The sequence below is a fragment of the Mustela lutreola genome, chromosome 1, assembly GCF_030435805.1.
Source record: "Mustela lutreola isolate mMusLut2 chromosome 1, mMusLut2.pri, whole genome shotgun sequence".
In the NCBI taxonomy this organism is placed as follows: Eukaryota; Metazoa; Chordata; class Mammalia; order Carnivora; family Mustelidae; genus Mustela; species Mustela lutreola.
In genome coordinates this window covers 274,627,875-274,655,724 of record NC_081290.1, presented here as the reverse complement: position 1 = coordinate 274,655,724, position 27,850 = coordinate 274,627,875, and the positions used below count along the sequence as shown (strand labels likewise).

General features: G+C 36.7%; 1 protein-coding gene and 1 non-coding gene across 2 annotated transcripts; both read right to left on the bottom strand.

Moving 5' to 3' along the window:
- Positions 1-904: 904 nt before the first annotated feature.
- Positions 905-1,031, bottom strand: LOC131823032 (small nucleolar RNA SNORA18). Its single transcript, XR_009350480.1, has one exon. It is a non-coding gene; the product is annotated as a small nucleolar RNA SNORA18 (small nucleolar RNA).
- Positions 1,032-5,004: 3,973 nt separating this feature from the next.
- On the bottom strand, positions 5,005-5,937 carry LOC131822559 (olfactory receptor 4C16-like). The gene has a single exon (XM_059158849.1). It carries the CDS (start codon positions 5,935-5,937, stop codon positions 5,005-5,007), a length of 933 nt encoding a protein of 310 aa, XP_059014832.1.
- Positions 5,938-27,850: the final 21,913 nt, after the last annotated feature.

Here is a 27,850-nt window from a genome sequence, read left to right as displayed (position 1 = left end):
TTGTGAAGATTAAGACTCCAAAATAATCTTTCCTTAGGGGACACAATCAACTCCTAACATCAACTTTCAAGTCCTAAGTAAGTTTTCCATCTCAAAAGATTCTATGTTCAGACATATGCATTTTTTAACCATAAATGTTTTTTTTTTTCAATTATTACATGTAGCAGTAGACAAAATTATTTAAAGTCAGTACATTTTTACATAAGGAATCTCACATAATTTATTTTCATGGCCCACCAAGGTCGCCTTAGTTCCTCCAATCTTTGAATCAAAATTTACCTTCATGATAGCCTTTTTAAAAAGAATATCTGCTTTTTTAAAAAGTGAAATAGCTTGTGTAAATTTATGGTGTACAACATGTTGATCTGATACATTATAATATTGTAGTATGGTTGCCATTAAAAATAAAAATTTGCAAGCTGTGTTGAGAACAGTATAGTATCAGTAAATAGAAGTTATACCATTCTGCAATGCATATGAGGAAGTGTTGAAGAGCACTTGTAATAAAGATGTTTCTAATAATGCCAAGATGCATAAAAATAAATATAATACATATATATGTGTGTGTGTGTGTGTGTGTGTGTGTGTATCCCCCATGCCCAATCCTCAGTTGTCATGTCATTTCAATTCTTTCAGTTGAGCTTATTTTCTCTGAATATTTTATGTGAATATGGACACAATGATGACTTTATGATGGGATACTTTTCTGCCTAGAAACTTTGGGATCTAATTATTTCAAGCAATTTACACTAGGGCCCTTTGAATAAGAATTGAGTTTAAATCATATTCACTCCTAAACTAGCAAACCCAAGAATAATACAGAGTTTGACGATATGCCAATACATAAGATTAAAAAAAAAAAAAAAAAAAAAAAGGACCATCATGTCTTTCATACTTTTGGCAGCTCTTTCTTATAGTTCCTTCCAAAGACCTAAAAAATAGGTCTGTGAGTAAAGCAAAGAACATAATTATTCTATGAGGCAACTCCAATGATGTGGGTCTGCAGAAGGTTGATCAGGATAGACCTCTACTCCAAAATTCTATCTTTCCACGCTGTGAAAACACCCCTATCATTAAGTGCTCCACGAGGTCACACTTGTACATAGTGGCCATTGAGTCCTACAGTTCTCTCATGTATGATGTGTACTCATAGAGCACGATTGGACATTCCTGCTTGGCCTTCCTTGTGACATGCATCTAGTTAGATGTTTGGATGCAAAGAAGCATGTGGGAGAAACTCAGGAAGAAACCAAATATCATTGTCTGACAACTTTTTTAAATGAGATAATCACAATGTGTCTAGGCAAGGGAAGACTGCTGTTGCCCTCTTTAAAGGGACAGGGAGCTGCTTGTGACAACTAAGAGAATGCATGATCATTTCTGAGTTCATAATTCTCCTCTTACATATACAAAGGTATCTACTTTAGAAGTCAGACTCTTTCCTATCAAAACACTGACATAAGGGGAAAAAAAAAAAAAAAAAAGACCTGGTGAGGCTCCACATTCCATCACCTTAGCAGTTCCACTCTCATTATCACAAAATTCTAAACCAGAATTAGATCATTATCTCTGTTGGCAAGAGACATGAAAACAGCAGTCATGGGAGCTCCATATCAGAAGCATATCAGAATATATTTTGAATAGAATGTCTCTGGGGAGGTACCTAAATGAAACCCAACATATTCCCCTTTTTATATATGTCTTATCTTTAAATAGAAGAGGACTTCAACTAAAACTCTACCAACTAGGATCTACAAAATGTGACCCTTGCAAGAAGAAAACAAACAACTATGATCAATGATAAACTACTTGAGATGGATAAATTCTGAATCTGAAAAAAAATTGATGTATGTATGTCACAAGTATTCATTGTGGAATTCATGACATCCCATTCCAACACAGAGAAATAGATGACCATTTTTTTTTCCCCAAGCTAAGTTCTTTTTTTTTTTTTTTTTTTAATCTTTATTTTAAGTAGGCTCTACACCCAACACTGGGCTTAAATTCACAAACCTAAAATCAAAAGTCATATGCACTACTCACTGAGCCAGCCTGGTGCCCCTGAAACTAAGAAGTTCTAATATTCCTGGCATAATAAAGTTAATACAAACTTAGCAATTTTGATATAATTTAGTAATTTATAAATAAAAATATATGTTCCAAATAAACAAAAATTCTCATATTAAATTTTATGTACAGCTAATAGACAAATGAAAAAATGTTCATCATTAGCCATCAGGGAAATTCAAATCAAAACCACATTGAGATATCACCTTAAACCAGTTACAATGGCCAAAATCAACAAGACAGTAAACAACAAGTGTTGGAGAGGATGTGGAGAAAGGGGAACACTCTTACACTGTTGGTGAGAATGCAAGCTGGTGAAGCCACTTTGGAGAACAATGTGGAGATTCCTTAAGAAATAATATATGGTAGGATCTCTACATAACTGACACTATTCATCAACTCGGGATCAGAACAAGTGCACTGTGATGGAAAGAAAGTATACAAACAATTTTTATTCTATAAAAAAATAGGTTATCTCTACCCCAATGTTTATAGCAGCAATGGCCACAATTGCCAAACTGTGGAAAGAGCCAAGTTTCCCTTCAATAGACAAATGGATAAAATATATACATATATATGGTTCATATATAAAATAAAATATTATGCCTCCATCAAAAAGAATGAATACCCAACTTTTGTATCAACATGGACAGGACTGGAGGAGATTATGCTAAGTAAAATAAGTCAAGCATAGAGAGTCATTGATCATATGGTTTCACTTACTTGGGGAGCATAAGAAATAACATGGAGGACATTAGGAGCAGGAAAGGAAAAGTGAATTGGGGGAAATCAGAGGGAGAGATGAAGCATGAAAGACTGTGGACTCTGAGAAACAAACTAAGGGTTTTGGAGGGGAGGGTGAAGGGGGATTATGTGAGCCAGTAGTGGGTATTAAGGAGGGCACGTATTACATGGAGCACTGTGTGTGGTGCATAAATAATGAATCTTGGAAGACTGAAAAAAAAATAAAATTAAATTTAAAAAAATAAACAAAAAATAGAGCTACCCTATGACCCTGCAATTGCACCATTGGGTATTTACCCTAAAGATACAGATATAGTGAAAAGAAGGACCATCCATACCCCAATGTTCATAGTAGTAATGGCCACACTTGCCAAACTATGGAAAGAACCAAGATACCCTTCAACAAATGAATGGATAAAGAAGATATGGTCCATATATACAACAAAGTATTATGCCTCCATCAGAAAGGATGAATATGCAACTTTTGTATCATCATGGATGGGACTGGAAGAGATTATGCTGAGCCAAATAAGTCAAGCAGAGAAAGTAAATTATCATATGGTTTCACTTACTTGTGGAGTATAAAAAATAACATGGAGGACATTGGAAAATGGAGAGGGGAAGTGATTTGGTGGTAATTGGAGGGGGAGACAAACCATGAGAGACTGTGGACTCTGAGAAACAAAATGAGAGTTTTGGAGGGAAGAGGGGCTGAGGGTGGGGTGAACCTGGTTGTGAGTGTTAAAAAGGGCACGTTTTGCATGAAACACTGGGTATGGTGCATAAACAATAAATTTTGGAACACTGAAAAAAATAAAATTGAATAAAATTTTAAAAAATACAAATAATAAAATGGGTTAAAATAAAAAAGATTCTTAAGCATCATATAATTCAATATTGCCATATTGATGAATGGTGGCAAAAGGTGATATACGTCAACACTGCAAAAATACAGTTTTTAATCCAAATATCTTGGTGTCTCTCAAGTTACCCTCTTTTCTAGATCTTATTAAAACTCACTCAGAGGGGCACATGGGTGGCTCAATGGATTAAGCCTCTACCTTCAGCTCAGGTCATGATCCTAGGGCTCTGAGATTGAGCCTCACATTGGGCTTTCTGCTCAGCAGGTAGTCTGCTTCTCCCTCTCTCTCTGCCTGTCTCTCTGCCTACTTGAGATCTCTCTGTCAAATAAATAAATAAAATCTTTAAAAAAATAAAGCTCACTAAGATAATCCATATTTGCAATGTATTTGTTTCAAAGCCTAAAAAGTCCCCTCTGAGTTTTAATATTTTCAGTTGGCTGCTTATATGTTTTACCTATAGCCCACATGAATATATCTACTTAATTTTGGACATGTATGCTATAATCATAATAACCCAAAAGTATAAATAAATTATTATAATTTGTATGACCCAAGGAAAAGTTAATGCTTCCCCCAAATTAGAAGTGATCATTGTAGAAGCAAAAAGTTTTTACAAAAAAAAAAAAAAAAAAAAAGAAAGAAAAAAAGAGTACCAGTCCAAATATCAGAAACTTTCCAAGGTAAAAATAATCCATCTGAAAAATAAATATTCACACTATGTTCTGCCACTGTTTTAGAAGAATCTAAATAAATATAAGAAGAATTTGAAGTATGACCCCCAGAAATAAAAGGGGATTACCTAGCTAATAGAGTGTCCCCTAAAACATAAAAATTTTACAATTATTTGAAACTGGTGCTTTCTGCTCAGTCAACCAAGAACAACCAAGTTGAAGCTCCATGGACCGACATGATGTGACTGAAGTGTCTAATATAAAGGAAGTTATTTGAAGGAGGAAAAGCCTCCCAGGCTGTGGTTATAAGTGTATAAAACATTACTTGTAAACAGAGAACACCAGAATTCAGTATGAAAAAAGGCAGGGAAAACACTGGGTCAAAACCACAGTGATGCTAGGCAGGCAAGAGAGGCAGAGACATAGCAGTGAAAATGAATATATCTATGTCAAAAGCATGAGTCTTGACATGGCTGTTTGTACCTGGTGCTGTCTCCTCTGTACATGAAAATGACTCAACACTAACCAGTGTACATGTTCATTCTTGAAGGAATGAATTTTCATGTCCCTTGATGATGTTAACATCACAATAAAAACATAAGATTCTCTATTGGCTTCTAGGTGAATCTGAACTATGAAGAAAAATTTGAAACACCCATTTATCTTTTGTCATCTAAGATCAACTTCTTTCTCCATAACTTCCTCATGGCATCTTTCACCTCTGCATTCCTCAATGTGTAAATCAGAGGATTGATCAAAGGTATTCCAAGGGTATAAAACACAGCTATCATCTTATCCATGGGGAAGGTGGTTGCAGGGCGTGTGTAAATAAATATGCAAGGACCAAAGAACAAGATGACCACAATGATGTGGGAGATGCAAGTGGAGAAGGCTTTTCTCCTCCCTTTAGCACTGTGGTTTCTCAGAGAATACAAGATAATAACATAGGAGCACATCAGCATGACAAAACTCACTGTACAAATGGCCCCACTATTGGACACCAACAGTAGGTTGATCACATAGGTGTCTGCACAGGCAAGTTTCAACAAGGGCTGCAAGTCACAAAAATAGTGATCAATCACATTGGGACCACAGAAGGGTAAACTCAAGGTCAAAGAAAGCTGAGCTGAAGAATGTACACAGGACCCCACCCAGGCCATAGCTATCAGCACAGCACAGATCCGACGACTCATGATGGTTGTGTAGTGCAGAGGCTTACAGATGGCCACATAGCGGTCAGCAGCCATGAGGATAAGGATGAAGATCCCCAAGCAGCCAAAGAAATGTAGTGAAAAGACTTGTAACATGCACTCACTGAAAGAGATAGTGGTCTTCCTCAAAAGGGCATCCACAATCATTCTAGGGGCTATGCAAGTACAGAGGCAGCTGTCAGATAAGGATAGGTGGAAAAGGAAGAAGTACATTGGACTCCCGAGTGTTCGGCTGGTCTTGATAGTAGTAATAATCAGAAAGTTACCCAGCAACGTCCCCAAATAGAAAAGCAAGAAAATGACAAACACTATTTTCTTTCTAACAGGATCCTGGGTCAACCCAAGCAGAATGAATTCAGTCACGTTATTATTCAGCTGCATTATTTCATCAATTAGGAGACGCTTGAGTATGAATTTGTTGATCTGCAAAAAATAAAGGTATTAATTCATGGGGTGATGTGTGATTTAATGGAGCATTTTAAGCAAATTAAATATTCCTCATCAATATTTTGGGGGTGTTTTTTCACAAGTCACCTCAATAGTTCTTTCCTTTATTTATAATTATCTTTTCATAAGGTCATTATGAGTCTCAACAATCTTGTGAAGGTTATATCTTCCTAGAGCACTCGTCAGATATAATCTTATAGCATTTAAATGATTCTGATTAATTTTGACAATTAAATGAATATAAAGTTAAAAGATATGGCTCCATTTTATTACTAATGGCATTATTTTTGTATACTTAATATATCATTGGGCCCATGTTTTGATGGTGTATCACGTGGCATTTTCAATATATTTGACTGCCACTAGAGGTTCATGGTATAAGTAAAAAAAATCACACCTGATATTTATCCTATAAAGAATGTCTTTTTTATGCATATGTTTATCAGCCTATATTTGTTATACATACTTTTAGAGTATATTTTTATATATTTTATATATTATATAAACACATATAAAAGAAATTTATAGCTTTATAAATATATAACATGTCCTCTTTGAAAATATTTGCTGCCTGATATTACAGCTTGAAAAGAGGAACAGGAAATGCTTAATCTTCTAAATAATATGCTATTACCTTGATTCACATTTATGATACTTAGTATTTGACAGACACTAATGCAGATAAGTGAATGAATGTTCTTTGATAGTTGTTTATATCTCAAATATCTGCCTTTCTAAATTTCTCCCTCCCATTTCTATAAAACATTCCTTAGTGGACCCCAAATCCCTGAGGTTATGTATAAATGAAAAGGGGATATGATCGCTCAATAGCTCATGCTTTCACTAATCCATGTATTAGTTTTAGCACTTTGGGTCTGAGGTCATTTGGGGAGATGTCACCAGGTAATTCATGTAGGACCAGATCATTATGACTATCATCCCCTGTAGGGTTTACAGGTACCCAAAATGCCACATCCTTGTAACAGAGCAGAGATTCATAAGAGTGAGGCAGATATAGTTTAAGACAAGAGGAATAGTAATAGTCAGAACTGACTGTATCCAATTTGTTTTCTATCCTGGCAAAGTCGATGATCATCCAACTTTGAAATCTCACTCCTTTCAAATGAAGATTTCCTTTTTCAAATTTGGAGAAAAAAATGACCACTGACTTCAGTTCCAAGAACAAAATCTTCTATGTAGATCTTTTTTGCCTATTGAAAATGCACTACATACAAGTAAAAATAAAACCTGAAATGTGATGGGTTGAAATGTAACTTGGAAGATTTACTTATTCCATTGTGTTCCTTCTAAAAGTCATCTACATTATGCTGAGTATAATAAGGCAAGCAGAGGGAGTCAATTATCATATGGTTTTGCTTATTTGTGGAGCATAAGGAATAAAAGAGAAGACATGGGGAGATGGAGAAGAGAAGTGAGTTGAGGTAAATCAGAGGGGGAGATGAAGCATGAGAGACTGTGGACTCTGAGAAAAAAAAACAAAACTGAGGGATTTGGAAGGGAGGGGGTGGAGGGTTGGGTGGGCTTGGTGGTGGGTATTATAGAGGACACATATTGCCTGGAGCACTGGCATGATGCATAAACAATGAAATCTTGAACACAGAAAAGGAATTTAAAAAAATATTAAAAACAAAGTCACCTATCCTTTGTTATCTGTCCTGAAATTTGTGAGCATCCATAGCACAGATGAACTAAACGGACAGAAAATTCCCCTTATATATCTTTTCCTTTACCTTGGTAAAGTTTCTTCTCCTGCAATATAATTGAACTGTACCTTATCTTCCTCCAAATCAAAAACCACTCTTGGGAAAGTGTCTGGTAAGTTTATTTACCTCAGAATTCCATTTTATTTTTGTTTAATTTTCTCAGGATTATGTAATCTTTGTCAAAGATTTCAAACTACAAAGAAAATGAGTTGGTGTCTTAATCAGTACAATAAGCTCATTCTTTCCTTATTCATTTGAAAGAGTGATCCATCACAAAATATTTGAACTTGAAACTATACCCCAAATTGTGACCACTCTTTTGAGTGTATGGTTTCCATGTTATCAACCCTTTAGATTGTTCAGTCCTAAAGCAAAATTATATACACATGTGGACATATATTTTAAGATAAATTAACATAAATATATATGGCTTCATTAACTTGTTAGTAACTGTGAGTTCTCATCAGATATATAATCCATAATCTCTAATCAATAATCTCCTTCCTTCTTCCTACATTTCTATCTACTTCAGCTGTCCCTGAACTACAGGACCCAATTCAAAAAACTCTCCTCTGGAGACCTTTGGTATTTACGTTATGATAAAAAAAAATAATAATTCTCACTCCTATTCTCCAATGGCATCCTTTATAGCTTTTCTTGTAAGATTATTATTGAATAGGAATCTTTGAAAACTATTTATTCCCAGGATTTTATTCTCCAAAGTTCCAACCCCAACACCTTGTATCATGTAGGTACTTAGTAGTTTTTAATTAAATTTTCTTAATTGCTTCTTACAATATATTTATCTGATGGTTTTAGTAATATTTAGATTATGGAACACGTCCACATCATTAATTCCCTGTGAATTTCGATTTATTATGTGTGGCAGACAGACATTCTCCTAACTTATAAATCCAGGAACTAAGCTGAGTTCAATTTTAAACAATGTAGTAGACATTGGAGCAGAAAATATTGTATTCTGAAGAGCATCACACAGCCGTGAAAGATTCTGGGAACACTGACACCCATAAAAATCATCATCTTAAACATTAGCATTTTCTACAAGACTCTTTAACCCACAAAGAATGCAAGGAGAGCCTTGAAATTTTTCTTAGGTTCTTGTACTGAGGCATGTTTTTGTCCAAGTCTTAGTGGATGAACACATGTCCATTTTTCCAAGGACATGTTCACACTGTCATGCGGTTCTCCAAGAAATATGACATAAAAATGAGTTGCAATGACCTGGGGACAAATGGCCCTAATACAATAACATATCTTCTTATAAGTATTGCTCTTACCTCAACTTTTCAAACAAGTGAAGCCAACTTTGGAATGTCTAAATCTGTCAGCACGGTAAAAAACAAACTACATGTTGGGTTTGGAGGTAACAGAGAAGAGCTGAAAAAAAAGTACACAGAAAAAAAAAAGTGGAGAATAGATGAGAGTGGAATATAGTGTCAGGTGAATAATTCTACCCCATAAATCTGTTTTTCTGCAGCAGCCACAGCGCTTGCTGAAGGGCTTCCTTCAACTACCTAACCCTCCCTGATTGGTTGCACTAGACTTCCATCTCTGGGAGAAACCCTATACTCATTTATATGCAAAATTCACATGCTCTGTGGGCAGGTTAATAAACTGTCCCCATATTCTTTACCCCTTAAAAGCCCAAAATGAAGAAGGATTAAAAAAGAAACCATCACACATATATGATGGCAGTTTTCAATTTCATGATGTTGTGTTGCCTCCACATTGCCATGTTTCCTCCAAACTTTCCATGAGAAAAAGTTGTTCAGCAATCAGACTACATCTCAAATGTGGGTCAAATGCAAATTAAATTCTTACAATATTATTTTGAAAACATATAAAGAATAATAACTCCATGCCATGATGTGCAAATTTCTAATTATTTTTTAGATTTATTGATTTGTTTTAAAGAGAAAGAAAGAGGGAGAAAGCAGGGGGTAGTTGTAAGGCAGAGAAAGAAAATCTCAAGCAGACCTGGAGACCTTGACCACTGAGTATAGAGCTGGATATGGCACTCAATGAGGGGCCCGAGATTATGACCAGAGCTGAAATCAAGAGTCAGATGCTCAACCACCTGAGCCAGCAAGGAACCCCACAACTTCCTATTTGAAACTGTCACTTGGAGATAGGAAAGTTAGCATTCTCCCAAACCCGTCAAGGTCATGTCTCTATTGACCTTTACTCCAGATTATCACCAGGTTTAACTCTTCTAACTTTTGGTATCCATACTGAGGATCTATCCTCCTCAGTGACCTTATATGAAAAGCATTTGTGAACCTTTACACATTCTGCTACCTCACGAACCTATAGTAAATCTTACAACATGAAATCCTTCCTTCCACCCCAATACAACAATGGAAAACCACACAAAGATTTTCACATACCTGGTACTCATAAAATATTTGTGAGTTCATGAGATTTTACTCCAAAGCTTACCTTTCATTTTATTTCATTACTGCATTAATAGTAAACTTTTGAAAAAAAATTCTTTTTTTTTCATTTTCTCTTCTCAGAGGATTTGGGAGCAATGGCCAAATGATGTATGAAAATATATTTTAAATATATTGGATTATTTTATAATGATGCCTCTATGAATACAAAGATGTAAGCAAACTGTCACTTACCTGTTAGAACACCATAAATTAGTGCCAAATATTTCCATTCCTTTTTGAAAGCAGCCTTCCCATGAAACACAGAAAAAAAAAATCCTTTTTCTGCATCCTAGAGGGAATATTTTAAGACATAATGATAAAAAATATTAGCACCCTAGAGAATACCATTCCCTAAAGTTTTCCCTTCTTTATTAATCAGAAACATCCCAGATGTTGTAATATGTTTAACTTTTGGTTCTAACACAGTAGAGTAAGATAAATCTCCTCAGACTTAGGTTTGATAGCTCTTGGTGCTTCTGTGGCATTTGGTAACTTGGGATGACCAAAGATACAGGGGAAAAAGGAAAATACAGATGCTTGAGGATGTGAAGAAGAAAAAACAGTGTCTTTGGCAACAGAGGATGTGGTTCTCTAAGAAACTACTCTGATCCCTGCCCAGTGCCCTAAATTAATATCTATGCTTTAGGATAAAAGCTTCTTTAGCTCTTCTAATTTATTTGCAAGTACAATCCAGGGAAAGGAGTATAGTGTCCCAAAACCAGAGGTTGTGTTCTCTGTGTTATAACTGAGCCCACCCCCAAAGAACCAGATTTGTAGTAAGTGATCTGAAGATTAGTATGTGTACTGAGTATATATCTTATTAAGAATTCCGATTTTACTGCTCAAATCTTCACAAGTTCCATAAACTTTATGGAGGTGTAATATTCCATAGTATTCCATAAACTTTAAATACTCATTGAGGTTGGGAATTACCACTGTCTTATTATCCACCAAATCTACTAGTAAGTATTTACAAAAAGGAGTTCAGGGGTGCCTGGGTAGCTCAGTCATTAAGCCTCTGCCTTCAGCTCAACTCATGATCCCAGGGCCTGAGAACTAGCAGGACATTGGGCTCTCTGTTCAGCAGGAAGCCTGCCTCTCCCACTCCACCTGCCTGTATCCCCTCTTTTGCTGTGTCTCTCCATCAAATAAATAAATTAAATCTCAAAAAAAAAACCCAAAACAGTCTATATTATGCATTAAGCAATCTATTGGTTACTAACTGAATGAACTGAATGAATGAATTAAACAAGTAAACCAAGCAGAAAAAAAGTTTTGAGTGGGGGCAACTGGGGAACCCATTTGGTTAAGCATATGCCTTGGGCCCAGGTCAGGATCCCTGAACAGGCTCCCTGTTCAGTGGGGACTCTGCTTCCCCTTCTGCCTCTCTCTGTCTGTTTTTCATGAATAAATAAATAAAATATAATTTTAAAATGCTTTGAGTGATAATTTATAATTACTTCTGAATAATTCCCCTTATGATGGTAGTTGGAATAAGTTGAAGAGATCATTTCTGAACTAATCTAAAACTACTAATTTAGAAATAGTGGATTGAAGTGAGGTCTGGTCTGGGGAGACAGCTAATAGTCCTCTAGGAGTCCCTTCATTGTTGGCCCTCAATTGCAGCTAGGGTCAATAGCACTGAAACACTGAATCCCACTAAACATCAAATAACCTTGAAATGTCAGGTTGTCCTCATAATACAGTGTGATATTTCTCATGAAGTGCTGTAGAACGTATCATCAATAAGGAGAATCTTTGGCGGGTATTTGCTGTTTTGAGGAAACATCTCCAACACTTCAGCAGATACACCATACTTGCCTCAGGAAGAGGCTAAAGATGAGCTATAAAAACTGTCTTAGTTGGGCCTGGGTGGCTCAGTGGATTAAAGCATCTGCCTTTGGCTCAGGTCATGATCTCGAGGTCTTGGGATTTGAACTCTGCATGGGGCTCTCTGCTCAGTGGGGAGCCTGCTTCCCCCACTCTCTGCCTGCCACTCTGCCTACTTGTGATCTCTGTCTGTCAAATAAATAAAATCTTAAAAAAAAAAAAAAGAAAGAAAGAAAAATAAAAAACCTTAGTGCGCCCTGTTTGATTTTTCCTGAAAGGATTTGTCTTCCTTCTTTGAATGAACCTTGATTTTCCCCTGAACACCCACAAATCCTCCATTTTTAGTATGAGTTATGAGCAGCATTTTCCCCAAGGATGGGACTATGACTTCTGTGTGGCCAATCAGAAAGCTTTTCCCCCATCCCTGTTAATGATCAGGTCAGAGATCTATTTGCAAATGAGATGCAAGCTCAAAATTTTTGCTTGGACTCATGAAATAAGTTATTATTTTATTTTATTCCTAATAGAGTTTCTGGATTAGAGACCCAGAAATCTTAAGATCTTGTCATAGGGAAGAGAGCCTGATTTAAAAGGGAGTGAGCCCAAAAGGGAGCAGAGCCAGCAGACAAGTAGGGAAAAAATAAAAAATCTTTAATTCTACATTTTTCACATTTCCAAATCTTTTACCATATTTATTTTATTCATTTTATACTACTTTGTTGCATGCTTTTAAAACGTATAATGAATATTTGCAAACTTAACACTACCTAAAGAACTAAAATATTACCAAAAGTTAAATCCAATTAACTCCTTCCTTATCTTGTCCCTGCTTCATCCTAAAGGTAGCCAATATTTGATTTTTTTTAATACATCACTATCTTATTTCCTGAAAATAAAACATCTTAAATATATTGTTCAGTTTCTCTGTTTTGAATTTTACAGAATATAACAGACTATATGCAGAATTCTAGGAATTGCTTTTATTTTTCATTTAACATTATGTATGTTACCAAGTTTTACATTGGTTTGTGAATACAGTTGTAGGTTCATTTTTACTGTCATAACATACTCTTTTGACCTCAAGAAGATAGCCTAACTAAGATAGATTTACCTTCATCCTATTTCATAATTTAAACACCAAATTTTAGAGGTTATGGAGAGGGATGAATCGATACACAGAAGATCTTTAGGACAGTAAAAACTATCTGTATGACAATATAATATGGGATACATATTATTATTATACATTTGCCCAAACCTACAGAATGTACAACAGCAAGAGTTAGCCCTAAGGTGAACTATGGTCCATGGGTGATTATGACATATCAGTATAAGTTCAACTGCAACAAACACATGACTCTGTAGGGGATGTTAACAATGAGGAGGCTGTGCACGTGTGGGGGCAGTCAGTACATGGGAAATTGCTATGCCTCCCTCTCAATTTTTCTGTGCACATAAAAGTGCTCAATAAAAGGATTTACTAGCTGATGTATAGACTTTTACACACATATGCCAAGTTTTCTTCTGGGGTCATAATCTATCCTGAAGCTATGACAATGTTGTATTCCTTATGTCAGCCTTACTCTCAGATACCTTGAAACACCAACTCCTGCCTTTGGCTCATGATGCAGGAAAGGAAAAAGGGGATTTCCTGAGGTACACAGCAAACTGTGGTCAATAACTCCTTCCACATGGTCTCCTGGTCTCCAAGGCTGATGCAATCCTTTAATAATCAGAATGTGTGATGCCAAAACCACTAACACACTAACAGGCACTTTTGTTTTTCAACTCCTCAGGGACACCTTCTTCCAGCAGCCAATGGTTTCTTGGCAAGAAGTTTCAGAGCTAAATTCTACTATGGAGCTACTGAAAAATGCTCCTACACACAGGCTCCAATTCTCCCAACATAATACCTGATTTTCTGAAGACATTACATCAGCCACTTTGAATGGTATCTTTGTATTTCTGATTCCAGTGCCCTGCTCAGTCATGAACTGCAGCTGAAGCCTCCAATCATTCTCCCTAACCATGAACTCATGCCAAATCCCTGCCTTTACATGGAACATCTTCCTGAGATCACTCTTCTCCTGCTTCCTGTCACTCAGAGCATGGGCACAGAGCCATCTACGCATTCAAGTCTTGTGTGATCCATTGACGTGTCCACTGTTTACACACATGATACCTACATGTTCCTTGATAATGTGTAAACCATTTTCGTCAAATTTATAAAAGACTTTTAAATAGGGATGCTCTAAAACTCAGCTTCAGCCTTGGCATTCATCCAAAATAATTTATCAGTTTAGACCTCAGCATTTGAAAGACTAAAGAAAAAAGGCCTATATCAGTGTCATTTCTGGTTGTCTCTGCTTTTCATGGATATGACTTTATAGGTTACTTCTGTGTCTAATCTGCCTAATGGTACAATTACAGATTAGTCATGGCATTCAAATTCACTACTGATATATGAATATTTGTATTCACATATTAATGAACACTGTCAGTGTAACTTGGAGAAAATACTGCCATTTTTTTCACTTTGGTTTTCTTGTGGATTTGAAATATTTTGGATATGACTTGGATCATCATTCTTATAATACCAATAATTAGAAAACAAACCTCTTTCCGTGATGTGAACACACACATGATAGCCACAACTGCAACTGACAGCAAATCACTTCAGGAATAGGCACCACAGGGTCACAAAACAAATGAAATTGCACGTTTTTTTTCCCCCATTTTTAAAAAATCTAATGCCTTGTTGATATAAAAGAATCTTATTTTGACCCTTGCCTCAAACTAATTAGCAAATTTATCTAATGGGTCTAGCACTGTCCTGTAATATTTATATTATAACATTTAATTCTGAAATGTTTAAATCTCTTAAGAATTAAATTTATCTTTTAGAAATATTTTTACTTTTTGTTTGATTTGGGCATTTGTAGGGAATGATGATTACTGAAAAGGATTTTGATGAATTCTTCAGTGAGACATTGAAGAAAGTTTCCAGCATAGGGCAGAATGGAAAAAAGAAAAGAAAAAGAAACATTAAGATGCAGGATACAGGGTCAAATTAGAAACACAGTCTTTGAAAGGAAGGGAAATGCTCTAGGTATAACTTCTGATACCCACAAAGATCTCCAAAATGACCTCTCCGCCTTGCTTCCCCATAAAGCATGCCTCCACAGAAAATGACCTCTGGTTCCCAGCTATTGGAAGAAGACTGAAGAATTAACAAATGCTAAAACCTCTATTCTTCTGTGTTTTGATAAAGTTTGAGCATAAAAATTATAATTAACAGTAAAATTCTCCAACACACTGGATCGTGGGAAGCTGAGCTCTACTGAGAAGACAGGGACTTTCTCAATCATTTGTGTCTTTCCACAAATACTCCTAAAACTAGAAGAGGTTCCCAAAATATAAAGCAGAGCTCCTTCTCTTCCCTTCATTGTAAGAAAATTACCATTTCTCTTCAATCCTTTACTGTCCCCTGTGCTTAATCTTGTTAGGAAAGTTTCTAACTTCCTTCTGCCCTTGAGTCATTATTAGAAAAACCCTCTCTACCATAAAGCTGCAACACACCTTTGCCACAGTTTCCCTTATTAAACAGATAAGTATTTTCTATTTAAATTGTTAATTATTTTTATTTCCTATGGTATAAAAATATTATTCCAGATAACTAAACATGTATTGTCGTAGCAACTTTTAAAAATAATTTATTTTCCAAATAATTTAAAAATCACATTAATCTTTTTTCACAAAATCTTATATCTATCACGATCTATTTCAAAGATGTGTGTTCAGCTTCCATGATATCTTTATTCCCTAGCTAATGCCACACACTTGTAATTATTTGTAGCTGGGTACTGTATTTTATCTGATAGAATTTCCCCCCATTTTTGGTCCAAATTATCTGCTCATGTTTTGCTTATTTATTTTTCAAGAGAAAACAATTTGTCTACTTAAAAATATATGTTATTAGTGATTTTACTGGGGAACTCCTTTAATGTATAGGTTAACTTGGGAGAGTTGAGATCTTTGGATGTTGTGTATGTTTCAGATATCAGGGGGAATTGGAGGAAGCAATCCTTAACACTCACGCAAGACCTGGATAAGTCTGGGTTTCCCACCCACCAGAATAGTGAAACTCATAATTCACAGGACAAGGTAAGATATTAAAAAGTGCATTGCCTCAATGGAGAGGAAAACTTAATCATAAAATAATCACTGTTCTGGTCCCATTTAACAAAGTTCAAAAACAATTATAGAAATGCAAAATATCCAGCAACAAAGATAAAAATCTTAATACATAACAACCAATCAAATATTACCAAGCATGTAAAGAGGCAAGAATATATCATTCATTTCATGGGGACAAAAACAACCCATTCAATACCCCCCCACACACACACACAATGAATATAGAATTAGTAAATGAGTACCATAAAATTATTATTATCACTGCATTGAATATCTTCAAGAAACTGGAGAAAAATTCGAATATGGTAAGTATAGACATTGGAAACACAAAAAAAAGAGCCTTATTTTAGTCTTTTATATCACTTTAAAAGTCTAGTGAATAAATATACAATAACTGGGATGAGAATAGCAGATGAACAGATTGTCCACTGCAGCAGAACAGATTAGTAAACTTGAAGACACTAAAATAGAAACCATCAAAATAAAGCAAAGAATTTTTTTTTAAAAGGACTGAAAAACAAATACATGAGTATCCATGAGCTAAGAAAAGACTTCAAACAGCATTATGAATGAATAATTAGAATCTTCAAAAAACAGGATGGGAGAAATTCCAGAAAACAGAAATAATGACCAATTTTTTTTTAATTTAGTGAAAACTATAAATCCACTGAGCCAATAATCAAGTAAGACACAAAGTCATGATGCACACTGCACTAATAGATACATCATAATACATAGGCCAAAAACAGTGATTAAAATGAAAATGTTACCCTAATGTTCATAGCAGCAATAGCCACAGTCGCCAAACCATGGAAAGATCCAAGATGCCCTTCAACAGATGAATGGATAAGGAAGATGTGGTGCATATACACTATGGAGTATTATGCCTCCATCAGAAAGGATGAATACCCAACTTTTGTATCAACATGGACAGGACTGGAAGAGATTATGCTGAGCGAAATAAGTCAAGCAGAGAGAGGTAATTATTATATAGTTTTGCATAAGGAATAACACGGAGTATATGGGGAGATGGAGAGGAGAAGGGAGTGGAAGAAATTTGAGAGGGAGACAAACGATGAGAGACTGTGGACTCTGAAAAACGATATGAGGGTTTTGGAGGAGTGGGGGGTAGGAGGTTGGGTGAGACTGGTCGTGGGTATTATGGAGGGCACGTATTGCATGGAGCACTGGGTGTGGTGCATAAACAATGAATTCTGGAACACTGAAAATAAATTAAAAATATAAATAAAAATGTTAAAAAATGTTAAGAGCAGCCCAAGGGAAAAGACACTCGATATAGAGCAGAATAAAGATAAAAATCACAGTAAACTTCTCACCGGAAACACTGTAAACCAGTGGAGCAGAAGAGAATGGAGCAACATCTTTAAAATGCTCAAAGAAAAGCTGTCCACCTCAAATTCAATACTCACAAAAATATCTTTAAAAACAAAGCTGTAGTGAAGACTTTCAGACATATGACGTTCAAGAAATGTATAAGTACCAGCCATTTAGTGAGCAGATAAATCCTGCCAACTGGAAATATGGTTCTGAAAGAAATGAAGATCAGCACAAGTGGTAAACATATGTGCAAATACAAATCGTATGATTTTATATCAGCAAAAGCCCACCTTAACTCATTGTTTTTTTACTCTAGAATATGTGGGTTGTTGCAAATAAAATAATTTCCATTTTAATACTTTCCCAACCATGTACCAAGTATTAAAAACCGAAATTTAAATGTTCTCCTGATATAACTAGAATCTCCCTCCTAAATCCCTGAAAGTTAAATACGCTAGTTTCCCATAGAATAGTCCCAAACCAGGCTAAAAGCTGAATGTGGTGTAATTTGTAAAGCCTTGTGGGCTGTGAGAAATAGGAGAAATGTATCAAAAAATGATCTCATCTTCAAGGGAGAATTAGGAGACTTTATTTTTTTCTTATTTTTTGTAGAAAATGGAGGGCAATTTTCCTTTTTTATTATGTTCAGTTAGCTAAAATATAGTTCATCATTAGTTTTTGATGTGGTGTTCAATGATTCATTAGTTGTGTTTAACACCCAGTGCTCATCACAACATATGTCCTCCTTAGTACCATCACCCTGTCACCCCATCCCCCAACACCCACCATTCTGTAACTCTCAGCTTATTTGCTGCAGTCCAGAGTCTCCCATGGTTTTTCTTCCTCTCTGAATTCTTCCCGTTTAGTTTTCCCTCCCTTCCCCTATCATCCTTTGCACTATTCCTTATGTTTCATATATGATGGAAACCACACAATAACTGTCTTTCTCTTCTTGACTTATTTCACTTAGTACAATCCCCTCCAGTTTCATCCATGTTAATGAAAATTGTGGTATTCATCCTTTCTGATGGTGAGTGACATTCCATTGTGTATATGGGCCACATATTATTTAGCCATTCATCTGCTGAGGGACATCTCTGTTCCTTCCACAGTTTGATTATTGTAAACATTGCTCCTCTAAACATTGGGGTGCAGGTGCCCCTTCTTTTCACTACATCTGTACCTTTATGGTTAGTGCCCAGTAATGCAATCGTTGGATCATAGGGTAGCTCTATTTTTAATATCTTGGGGAACTTCCATACTTTTTCCAGAGAGGTTGCACCAACTTGAATTTCCACAAACATTGTAATAGTATTCCCATTTCTCCACATCCTCACCAACTTTTGTTGATTTCTGTCTTGTAAATTTTAGCCATTCTGACTGGTGTAAGGTGATCTCTCATTGTGGTTTTGATTTGTCAATTCTGTGATGATAAATGACATTGAACTTCTTTTTTTTTTTTTTTTTCATGCATCTGTTATCCATTTGTGTGTCTTGTTTGGAGAAGTTTCTCTTCATGTCTTCTGCCCACTTCTAAACTGAAGAACCAGGAGATTTTAAAGAATGGCTCTATACTATAATAACTCTTCTTTGTCAGGTGTGTATCAACTTAGATAATCTCCTGCTCTCTGAGATTGGAAAACAGTCATCCAAAGAGCAGAAGCGAAATGAATCAGCCCTATGCTCCTGGAGTTGTATGCTCTAGTGGGAAATGAAACCATGTGAGTAAAGTGACCCTAATAATATATCCCATGAAAATTGATCTGAACAACATTTACAACAATATCTATAATGAAGTGGAAGGATCATGCCAATTATAGGAAGAGGTAGGAATATGTATTTTGGATAAAGTCATCAGTAGATAAACTCTCCAGATTACTGGTGGGTATGAATAGCAGAGTTCACATCAGACCTGCTGCCAGATTTGAGGTGTTTTGAAATATATTTGGAGAAGGTGCCAAATAGACCATTTACAGAACACTTTTTTTAATTTATATTTTTACTTTTTTATTAACATACAATGTATTAGTCGTCCCAGGGGTACAGGTCTGTGAATCACCAGGTGTACACACTTCACAGTACTCACCATAACACATACCTTCCCCAATGTCCATAACTCCACCTCCCTCTCCCTACTCCCCTCCCCCTGGCAATCCTCTGCTGTGTGAGATTAAGCATCTCTTATGGTTGGTCTCCCTACCAATCCCATCTTGTTTCATTTATTCTTTTCCTATCCCCAAACCCCCACATTGCCTCTCAACTTCCTCAAATCAGGGAGATCATATGATAAGTGTCTTTCACTGATTGACTTATTTCGCTAAGCATGATACCGTCTAGTTCCATCCACATCGTCACAAATGGCAAGATTTCATTTCTTTTGATGGCTGCATAGTACTCCATTGTGTGTATATACCACATCTTCTTTATCCATTCATCTGTTGATGTGCCTCTAGGTTCTTCCCATAGTTTGGCTATTGTGGACATTGTTGCTATTAACATTTGGGTGCATGTACCCCCTCGGATCACTACATTTGTATCCTTAGGGTAAATACAACTAGTGCAATTACTAGGTCATAGGGTAGTTCTATTTTCAACTTTTTGAGGAAATTCCATGTTTTTTCCAGAGTGGTTGCACCAGCTTGCATTCCCACCAATGATGTAGGAGGGGTCCCCTTTCTCTGTATCATTGACAGCAACTGTCATTTCCTGACTTGTTAATTGTAGCCTTTCTGACTACTGTGAGGTGCTATCTCATTGTGGTTTTAATCTGTATTTCCCTGATGCTGAGTGATGTGGAACACTTTTTCAACACTGCTGGTCATCTGGGTTTCTTCTTTGCAGAAATGTCTACTCATGTCCTCTGCCCATTTCTTGACTGGATTATTTGTTCTTTGGGTGTTGAGTTTGATAAGTTCTTTATAGATTTTATATACTAGCCCTTTCTCTGATATGTCATTTGCAAATATCTTCTCCCATTCTGTCAGTTGTCTTTTGGTTTTGTTAACTGTTTCCATTGCTGTGCAAAAGTTTTTGATCTTGATGAAGTCCCAATAGTTCATTTTGGCCTTGCTTCTCTTGCCTTTGGTGATGTTCCTAGGAAAAAGTTGCTGCAGCTGAGGTTGAAGAATTTGCTGCCTGTGTTCTCCTCAAGGATTTTGATGGATTCCTTTCTCACATTGAAGTGTTTCACCCATTTTTTTAAAAGATTTTATTTATTTATTTGACAGAGAGTGAGATCACAAGTAGGCAGAGAGGCAGGCAGAGAGAGAGAGAGGAGGAAGCAAGCTCCCTGCTGAGCAGAGAGCCCGATGTGGGTCTCAATCCCAGGACCCTGAGATCATGACCTGAGCCGAAGGCAGAGGCTTAACCCACCGAGCCACCCAGGCACCCCTCTTTCACCCATTTTGAGTCTATTTTTGTGTGTGGTGTAAGGAAATGGGCCAGTTTCATTTTTCTGCATGCGGCTGTCCAATTTTCCCAACACCATTTGTTGAAGAGCCTGTCTTTTTTCCATTGGACATTCTTTCCTTCTTTGTCAATGATTAATTGACCATAGAGTTGAGGGTATATTTCTGAGCTCCCTATTCTGTTCCATTGATCTATGTGTCTGCTTTGTGTCAGTACCATACCGTCTTGATGATGACAGCTTTGTAATAGAGCTTGAAGTCCGGAATTGTGATGCCACCAACTTTGGCTTTCTTTTTCAATATTCCTCTGGCTATTTGAGATCTTTTCTGGTTCCATATAAATTTTAGGATTATTTCTTCCACTTCTTTGAAAAAAAATGGGTGGATTTTGATAAGGATTGCATTAAATGTGTATATTGCTTTAGGTAACAGTCATTTTCACAATATTTGTTCTTCCAGTCCATGAGCATGGAACATTTTCCCATATCTTTGTGTCTTCCTCAATTTCTTTCATGAGTACATTATAGTTTCCTGAGTATAGATTCTTTGCCTCTTGGGTTAGGTTTATTCCTAGGTATCATGTTTTTGGGTACAATTGTAAATGGGATTGACTCCTTAATTTCTCTTTCTTCTGTCTTGTTGTTGGTGTAAGGAAATGCAACGGATTTCTGTGCATTGATTTTATATCCTGACACTTTACTGAATTCCTGTACAAGTTCTAGCAGATTTGGAGTGGAATCTTTTGGATTTTCCACATATAGTATCATATCATCTGCAAAGAAGGATAATATGACTTTTTTGCTGATTTGGATACCTTTAATTTCTTTTTGGTGTCTGATTGCTGAGGTTAGGACTTCTACTGCTATGGCGAATTGCAGTGGTGATAATGGACATCCCTGCCATGTTTCTGTCCTTAGCAAGAAAGCTCTCAGTTTTTCTCCATTGAGAATGATATTTGCTGTGGTATTTTCATAAATGGCTTTGATGATATTGAGGTATGTACCCTCTATCCCTACAGTTTGAAGAATTTTGATCAGGAAGGGATGCTGTACTTTGTCAAATGTTTTTTCAGCATCTATTGAGAGTATCATATGGTTCCTGTTTTCTCTTTTTTTTTTTTTTTTATTCAGTTTAAAATTTATGTTTTATTTTTTTTTTCAGTTCTTTTTTTTTTTAATTTTTTATTTTTTATAAACATATATTTTTATCCCCAGGGGTACAGGTCTGTGAATCACCAGGTTTACACACTTCACAGCACTCACCAAATCACATACCCTCCCCAATGTCCATAATCCCACCCCCTTCTCCCAAACCCCCTCCCCCCGGCAACCCTCAGTTTGTTTTGTGAGATTAAGAGTCACTTATGGTTTGTCTCCCTCCCAATCCCATCTTGTTTCATTTATTCTTCTTCTACCCACTTAAGCCTCCATGTTGTATCACCACTTCCTCATATCAGGGAGATCATATGATAGTTGTCTTTCTCTGCTTGACTTATTTCGCTAAGCATGATACGCTCTAGTTCCATCCATGTTGTTGCAAATGGCAAGATTTCATTTCTTTTGATGGCTGCATAGTATTCCATTGTGTATATATACCACATCTTCTTGATCCATTCATCTGTTGATGGACATCTAGGTTCTTTCCATAGTTTGGCTATTGTGGACATTGCTGCTATAAACATTCGGGTGCATGTGCTCCTTTGGATCACACATTTAATGCAATTCCTATCAAAGTACCATCCATCTTTTTCAAAGAAATGGAACAAATAATGCTAAAATTTATATGGAACCAGAAAAGACCTCGAATAGCCAAAGGGATATTGAAAAAGAAAGCAAACGTTGGTGGCATCACAATTCCGGACTTCAGGCTCTATTACAAAGCTGTCATCATCAAGACAGCATGGTACTGGCACAAAAACAGACACATAGATCAATGGAACAGAATAGAGAGCCCAGAAATAGACCCTCAAATCTATGGTCAACTAATCTTCGACAAAGCAGGAAAGAATGTCCAATGGAAAAAAGACAGCCTTTTCAATAAATGGTGCTGGGAAAATTGGACAGCCACATGCAGAAAAATGAAATTGGACCATTCCCTTACACCACACACAAAAATAGACTCAAAATGGATGAAGGACCTCAATGTGCGAAAGGAATCCATCAAAATCCTTGAGGAGAACACGGGCAGCAACCTCTTCGACCTCAGCCGCAGCAACATCTTCCTAGGAACAACGCAAAAGGCAAGGGAAGCAAGGGAAAAAATGAACTACTGGGATTTCATCAAATCAAAAGCTTTTGCACAGCAAAGGAAACAGTTAACAAAATCAAAAGACAACTGACAGAATGCGAGAAGATATTTGCAAACGACACATCAGATAAAGGACTAGTGTCCAGAATCTATAAAGAACTTAGCAAACTCAACACCCAAAGAACAAATAATCCAATCAAGAAATGGGCAGAGGACATGAACAGACATTTCTGCAAAGAAGACATCCAGATGGCGAACAGACACATGAAAAAGTGCTCCATATCACTCGGCATCAGGGAAATACAAATCAAAACCACAATGAGATATCACCTCACACCAGTCAGAATGGCTAAAATCAACAAGTCAGGAAATGACAGATGCTGGCGAGGATGCGGAGAAAGGGGAACCCTCCTACACTGTTGGTGGGAATGCAAGCTGGTGCAGCCACTCTGGAAAACAGCATGGAGGTTCCTCAAAGTGTTGAAAATAGAACTGCCCTATGACCCAGCAATTGCACTATTGGGTATTTACCCTAAAGATACAAATGTAGTGTTTTCTCTTTTTTTAATGTATTGTATCACATTGATTGATTTTCGGATGTTGAACTAACCTTGCAGCCCTGGAATAAATCCCAGTTGGTCGTGGTGAGTAATCCTTTTAATGTACTGTTGGATCCTATTGACTAGTATTTTGGTGAGAATTTTTGCATCTCTATTCACCAAAGGTATTGGTTTCTAATTCTCTTTTTTGACGGAATCCTTGTCTGGTTTTGGGATCAAGATAATACTGGCCTCATAAAATGAGTTTGAAAGTTTTCCTTCCATTTCTATTTTTTGGAACAGTTTCAGGAGAATAGGAATTAATCCTTCTTTAAATGTTTGGTAGAATTCCCCTGGGAAGCCATCTGGCCCTGGGCTCTTTTTTGTTGGGAGGTTTGTGATGACTGCTTCAATCTCCTTACTTGTTATGGATCTGTTAAGGTTTTCTATTTCTTCCTGGTTCAGTTGTGGTATTTTATATGTCTCTAGGAATGCATCCATTTCTTCCAGATTGTCAAATTTGCTGGTGTATAGTTGCTCATAATATGTTCTTATAATTGTTTGTACTTTTTTGATGTTGGCTGTGATCTCTTTCATTCATATTTTTATTTACTTGGGTCCTTTCTTTTTTCTTCTTCTTTTTTTTTTAAATTTTATTTATGTATTTGATAGACAGAGATCACAAGTCGGTAGAGAGGATGCCAGGGGCAGGGGGAAGCAGGCCACCCGCCAAGCAGGAAGCTCAACACGGGGCCCGATCCCAGGACCTGGAGATCACAACCCGAACTGAAGGCAGTGGACCAACCCACTGAGACAACCAGGCAACCCTCTGTTTTCTCTTTCATAAGTCTGGCCAAGGGTTTATTAATCTTATTAATTCTTTCAAAGAGCCAGCTCCTAGTTTCTTTGATTTGTTCTACTGTGTTTTTGTTTGTTTGTTTGTGTTTGTTTTGGTTTTGGTTTCTATTTCATTGATTTCTGCTCTGATCTTTATTATTTCTCTTCTCTTTCTAGGTTTAGGCTTTCTTGTTTTTCTTTCTCCAGCTACTTAGGTGTAGGGTTAGGTTGTGTATTTGAGAAGTTTCTTTTTTCTTGAGAAAGGCTTGTATTGCTATATATTTTCCTCTCAGAATTTCCTTTTCTGTGTCCCACAGATTTTAAACTGCTGTGTTTTCATTATAATTTTTTTCCACAAAATTTTCCAATTCTTCTTTAATTTCCTGGTTGACACATTCATTCTTTAGAATGATGCTCTTTAGTCTCCATGTATGTGGCTTCTTTCCAAAGTTCTTCTTGTGATTGAGTTCTAGCTTCAGAGCACTGTTGTCTGAAAATATGCAAAGAATGATTCCAATCTTTTGGTACCATTTGAGACCTGATTTGTGACCCGGATGTGAGCTATTTTGGACAATGCTCTACGTGCACTAGAGCAGAATGTGCATTCTGTTGCTTTGGGATGGAATGTTTTGTATATATCTATGATGTCCATCTGGTCCAGTGTGTCCCCTAAGGCCTTTATTTCCTTTTTGGACTTTTGCTTTGATGATCTGTCCATTTCAGTGAGGGGAGTGTTAAAGTCCCCTGCTATTACTATATTATTTCAACGTGTTTCTTTGATTTTGTTATTAATTGGTTTCTATAGTTGGCTGTTCCCACGTTAGGGGAATAGATATTTAAAACTGTTATATCTTCTTGCTGGACAAACCCTTTGAGTATGATATAGTGTCTTTCCTCATCTCTTATTATAGTCTTTGGCTTAAAATCTAATTGATCTGATATAAGGATTGCCACCCCAGTTTTATTTTGATATCCATTTGCATGGTAAATTGTTTTCTACTCCCTCATGTTAAATTGGGATGTGACTTTGTGTCTAAAATGAGTTTCTTGTAGACAGCATATTGATGGGTTTTGTTTTTCTTATCCATTCTGATACCCTGTTTCTTTTGATTTGGGCATTTAACCCATTTACATTCAGGGTAACTATTGAGAGATATGAATTTAGTGACTATTACTGTATATTGTCTCTGTTCCTTTATGGTCTACTGCTACTTTTGGGCTCTCTCTTTGCTTAGAGTACCCCTTTCAATACTTCCTGTAGAGATGGTTTGGTGTTTACAAATTATTTTAGTTTTTGTTTGTCCTGAAAGCTTTTCATCTCTCCTTCTATTTTCAATGATAGCCTAGCTGGATATAGTATTCCTGGCTTCATTTTTTTCTCATTTAGTGCTCTGAATATAGCATGCCAGTTCTTTCTGGCCTGCCAGATCTCTGTGGATAAGTCTGCTGCCAGTCTAATATTTTTACCATTGTATGTTACAGACTTCTTGTCCAGGGCTGTTTTCAGTATTTTCTCTTTATTGCTAAGACTTGTAAATTTTACTATTAGATGACAGGGTGTGGTCTCTGTGGATAAGTCTGCTGCCAGTCTAATATTTTTACCATTGTATGTTACAGACTTCTTGTCCAGGGCGGTTTTCAGTATTTTATCTTTATTGCTAAGACTAGTAAATTTTACTATTAGATGACAGGGTGTGGACGTATTCTTATTGATTTTGAGGGGGGTTATCTGAAACTCCTGGATTTTGATGCTTGTTCCCTTTGCTATATTAGAGAAATTCTCTATAATAATTCTCTCCAATATACCTCCAGCTCCCCTCTCTCTTTCATCTTCTTCTGGAATCTCAATTATTCTAATGCTTTTTTGTCTTATGGGAGCCTATGACTGCTAAGTGCCCATCTGTAAACCTCTGCACTACACGACCACCATGAACTCTCTTGTGTTCTGTCTGCTGCTGGGAGGGGCCTGGGTGGAAGGGTTTATCACACAGTAATACAGCTTCTTTTCACATAACAAATACCCTTCTGTGGCCTCAATGTCATTGATCACTTTATGTGTCATTCGTTTCTCTTGTTGAAACTGACCTGCATGGACACCCACACCGTGCCTCTCTTAGTCATCCTCAACAGTGGGGTGATGTGTGTGACCATCTTCCTTATCCTCATCACCTCCTACATGGTCATCCATGCTCCCTGAGGTCTTGCAGCTCTGAAGGGCAGCGCAAAGTCCTCTCCACCTGTGGCTCCCACCTCACTGTGGTCATCTTGTTCTTTGTGCCATGCATTTTCCTGTATATGTGGCCTGTGGCCACTTACCCCATAGACAAAGCAATGGCTGAGTCTCATTCCATCATCACACCCATATTGAATCCCTTAATCTACACCCTGATGAATGCTGAGGTGAAAAAAGCCTTGAAACTGGGGAAATGAGGGACTTTTGTTGGCAAGTGATTGTCATGCTAAGATCATTTTTTTTTTTTTTAATAAAGACAAATTATTTTTGGAAGGTATGAGAAATAAACTCTTCATTCTCCACCAGGAGCCAGAGAGATTTATTAAGAATAGAAACCTACTGGAGCACTTCGGTAGTGCAGTCAGTTAAGCATCACTCTACCGCTCAGGTCATGATCATCCGCTATTGGGATCAAGTTCCACATTGGGCTTCCTTCTCAGTGGAGAGTCTGCTTCTCCCTCTTCCTCTCACTGCCCTCCACCTCCCTGGCTCATGCTGTCTTTCTCTCTAATAAATAAATAAAATCTTTAAAATACGTGTGTGTGTATATATGTATATACACACAGACACATTTATATAATACATATATACATGCGTACATATATATGTATGTATATGTATATGTATATGTGTATGTATATTCCTGTTTTATTCCCTTTCTTGGCTTCCCATTGTCTTTAGAAACATCTTGCTTTGTCATAAAATTCCCTATTGACTCTTTCTAATGCCTCTAATGCTCAGAGCCCATTTAGAGCTCCTCACCTTCTCCCTCACTGTACATCAGAGGTGGTGGACTTTTCATGTTCCCCCAGGGTTCTGTGGGATTTTGTCACCTCAGTTCTTTTGTTTCTCTCTTTCTGAAACAAGCCCCGTCTCCTTCAGTTGACTCCTTATCCCTAATTTATAGTCTGGGTTTAAGAGATTAAGTGTCCTTACCTCAGGCAGCATGACTATTTTAAAGATTCTTCAACTCCTTCAATAATTCCCTATGTCAACAGCTTCTTTATTTTCTTTGTAGTAATGATAAAAAATATAATTA

Coding starts and splice junctions, on each gene's coding strand:
- LOC131822559 (XM_059158849.1), bottom strand. CDS start 5,937: ATGCAGCTGAATAATAACGTGACTGAATTCATTCTGCTTGGGTTGACC.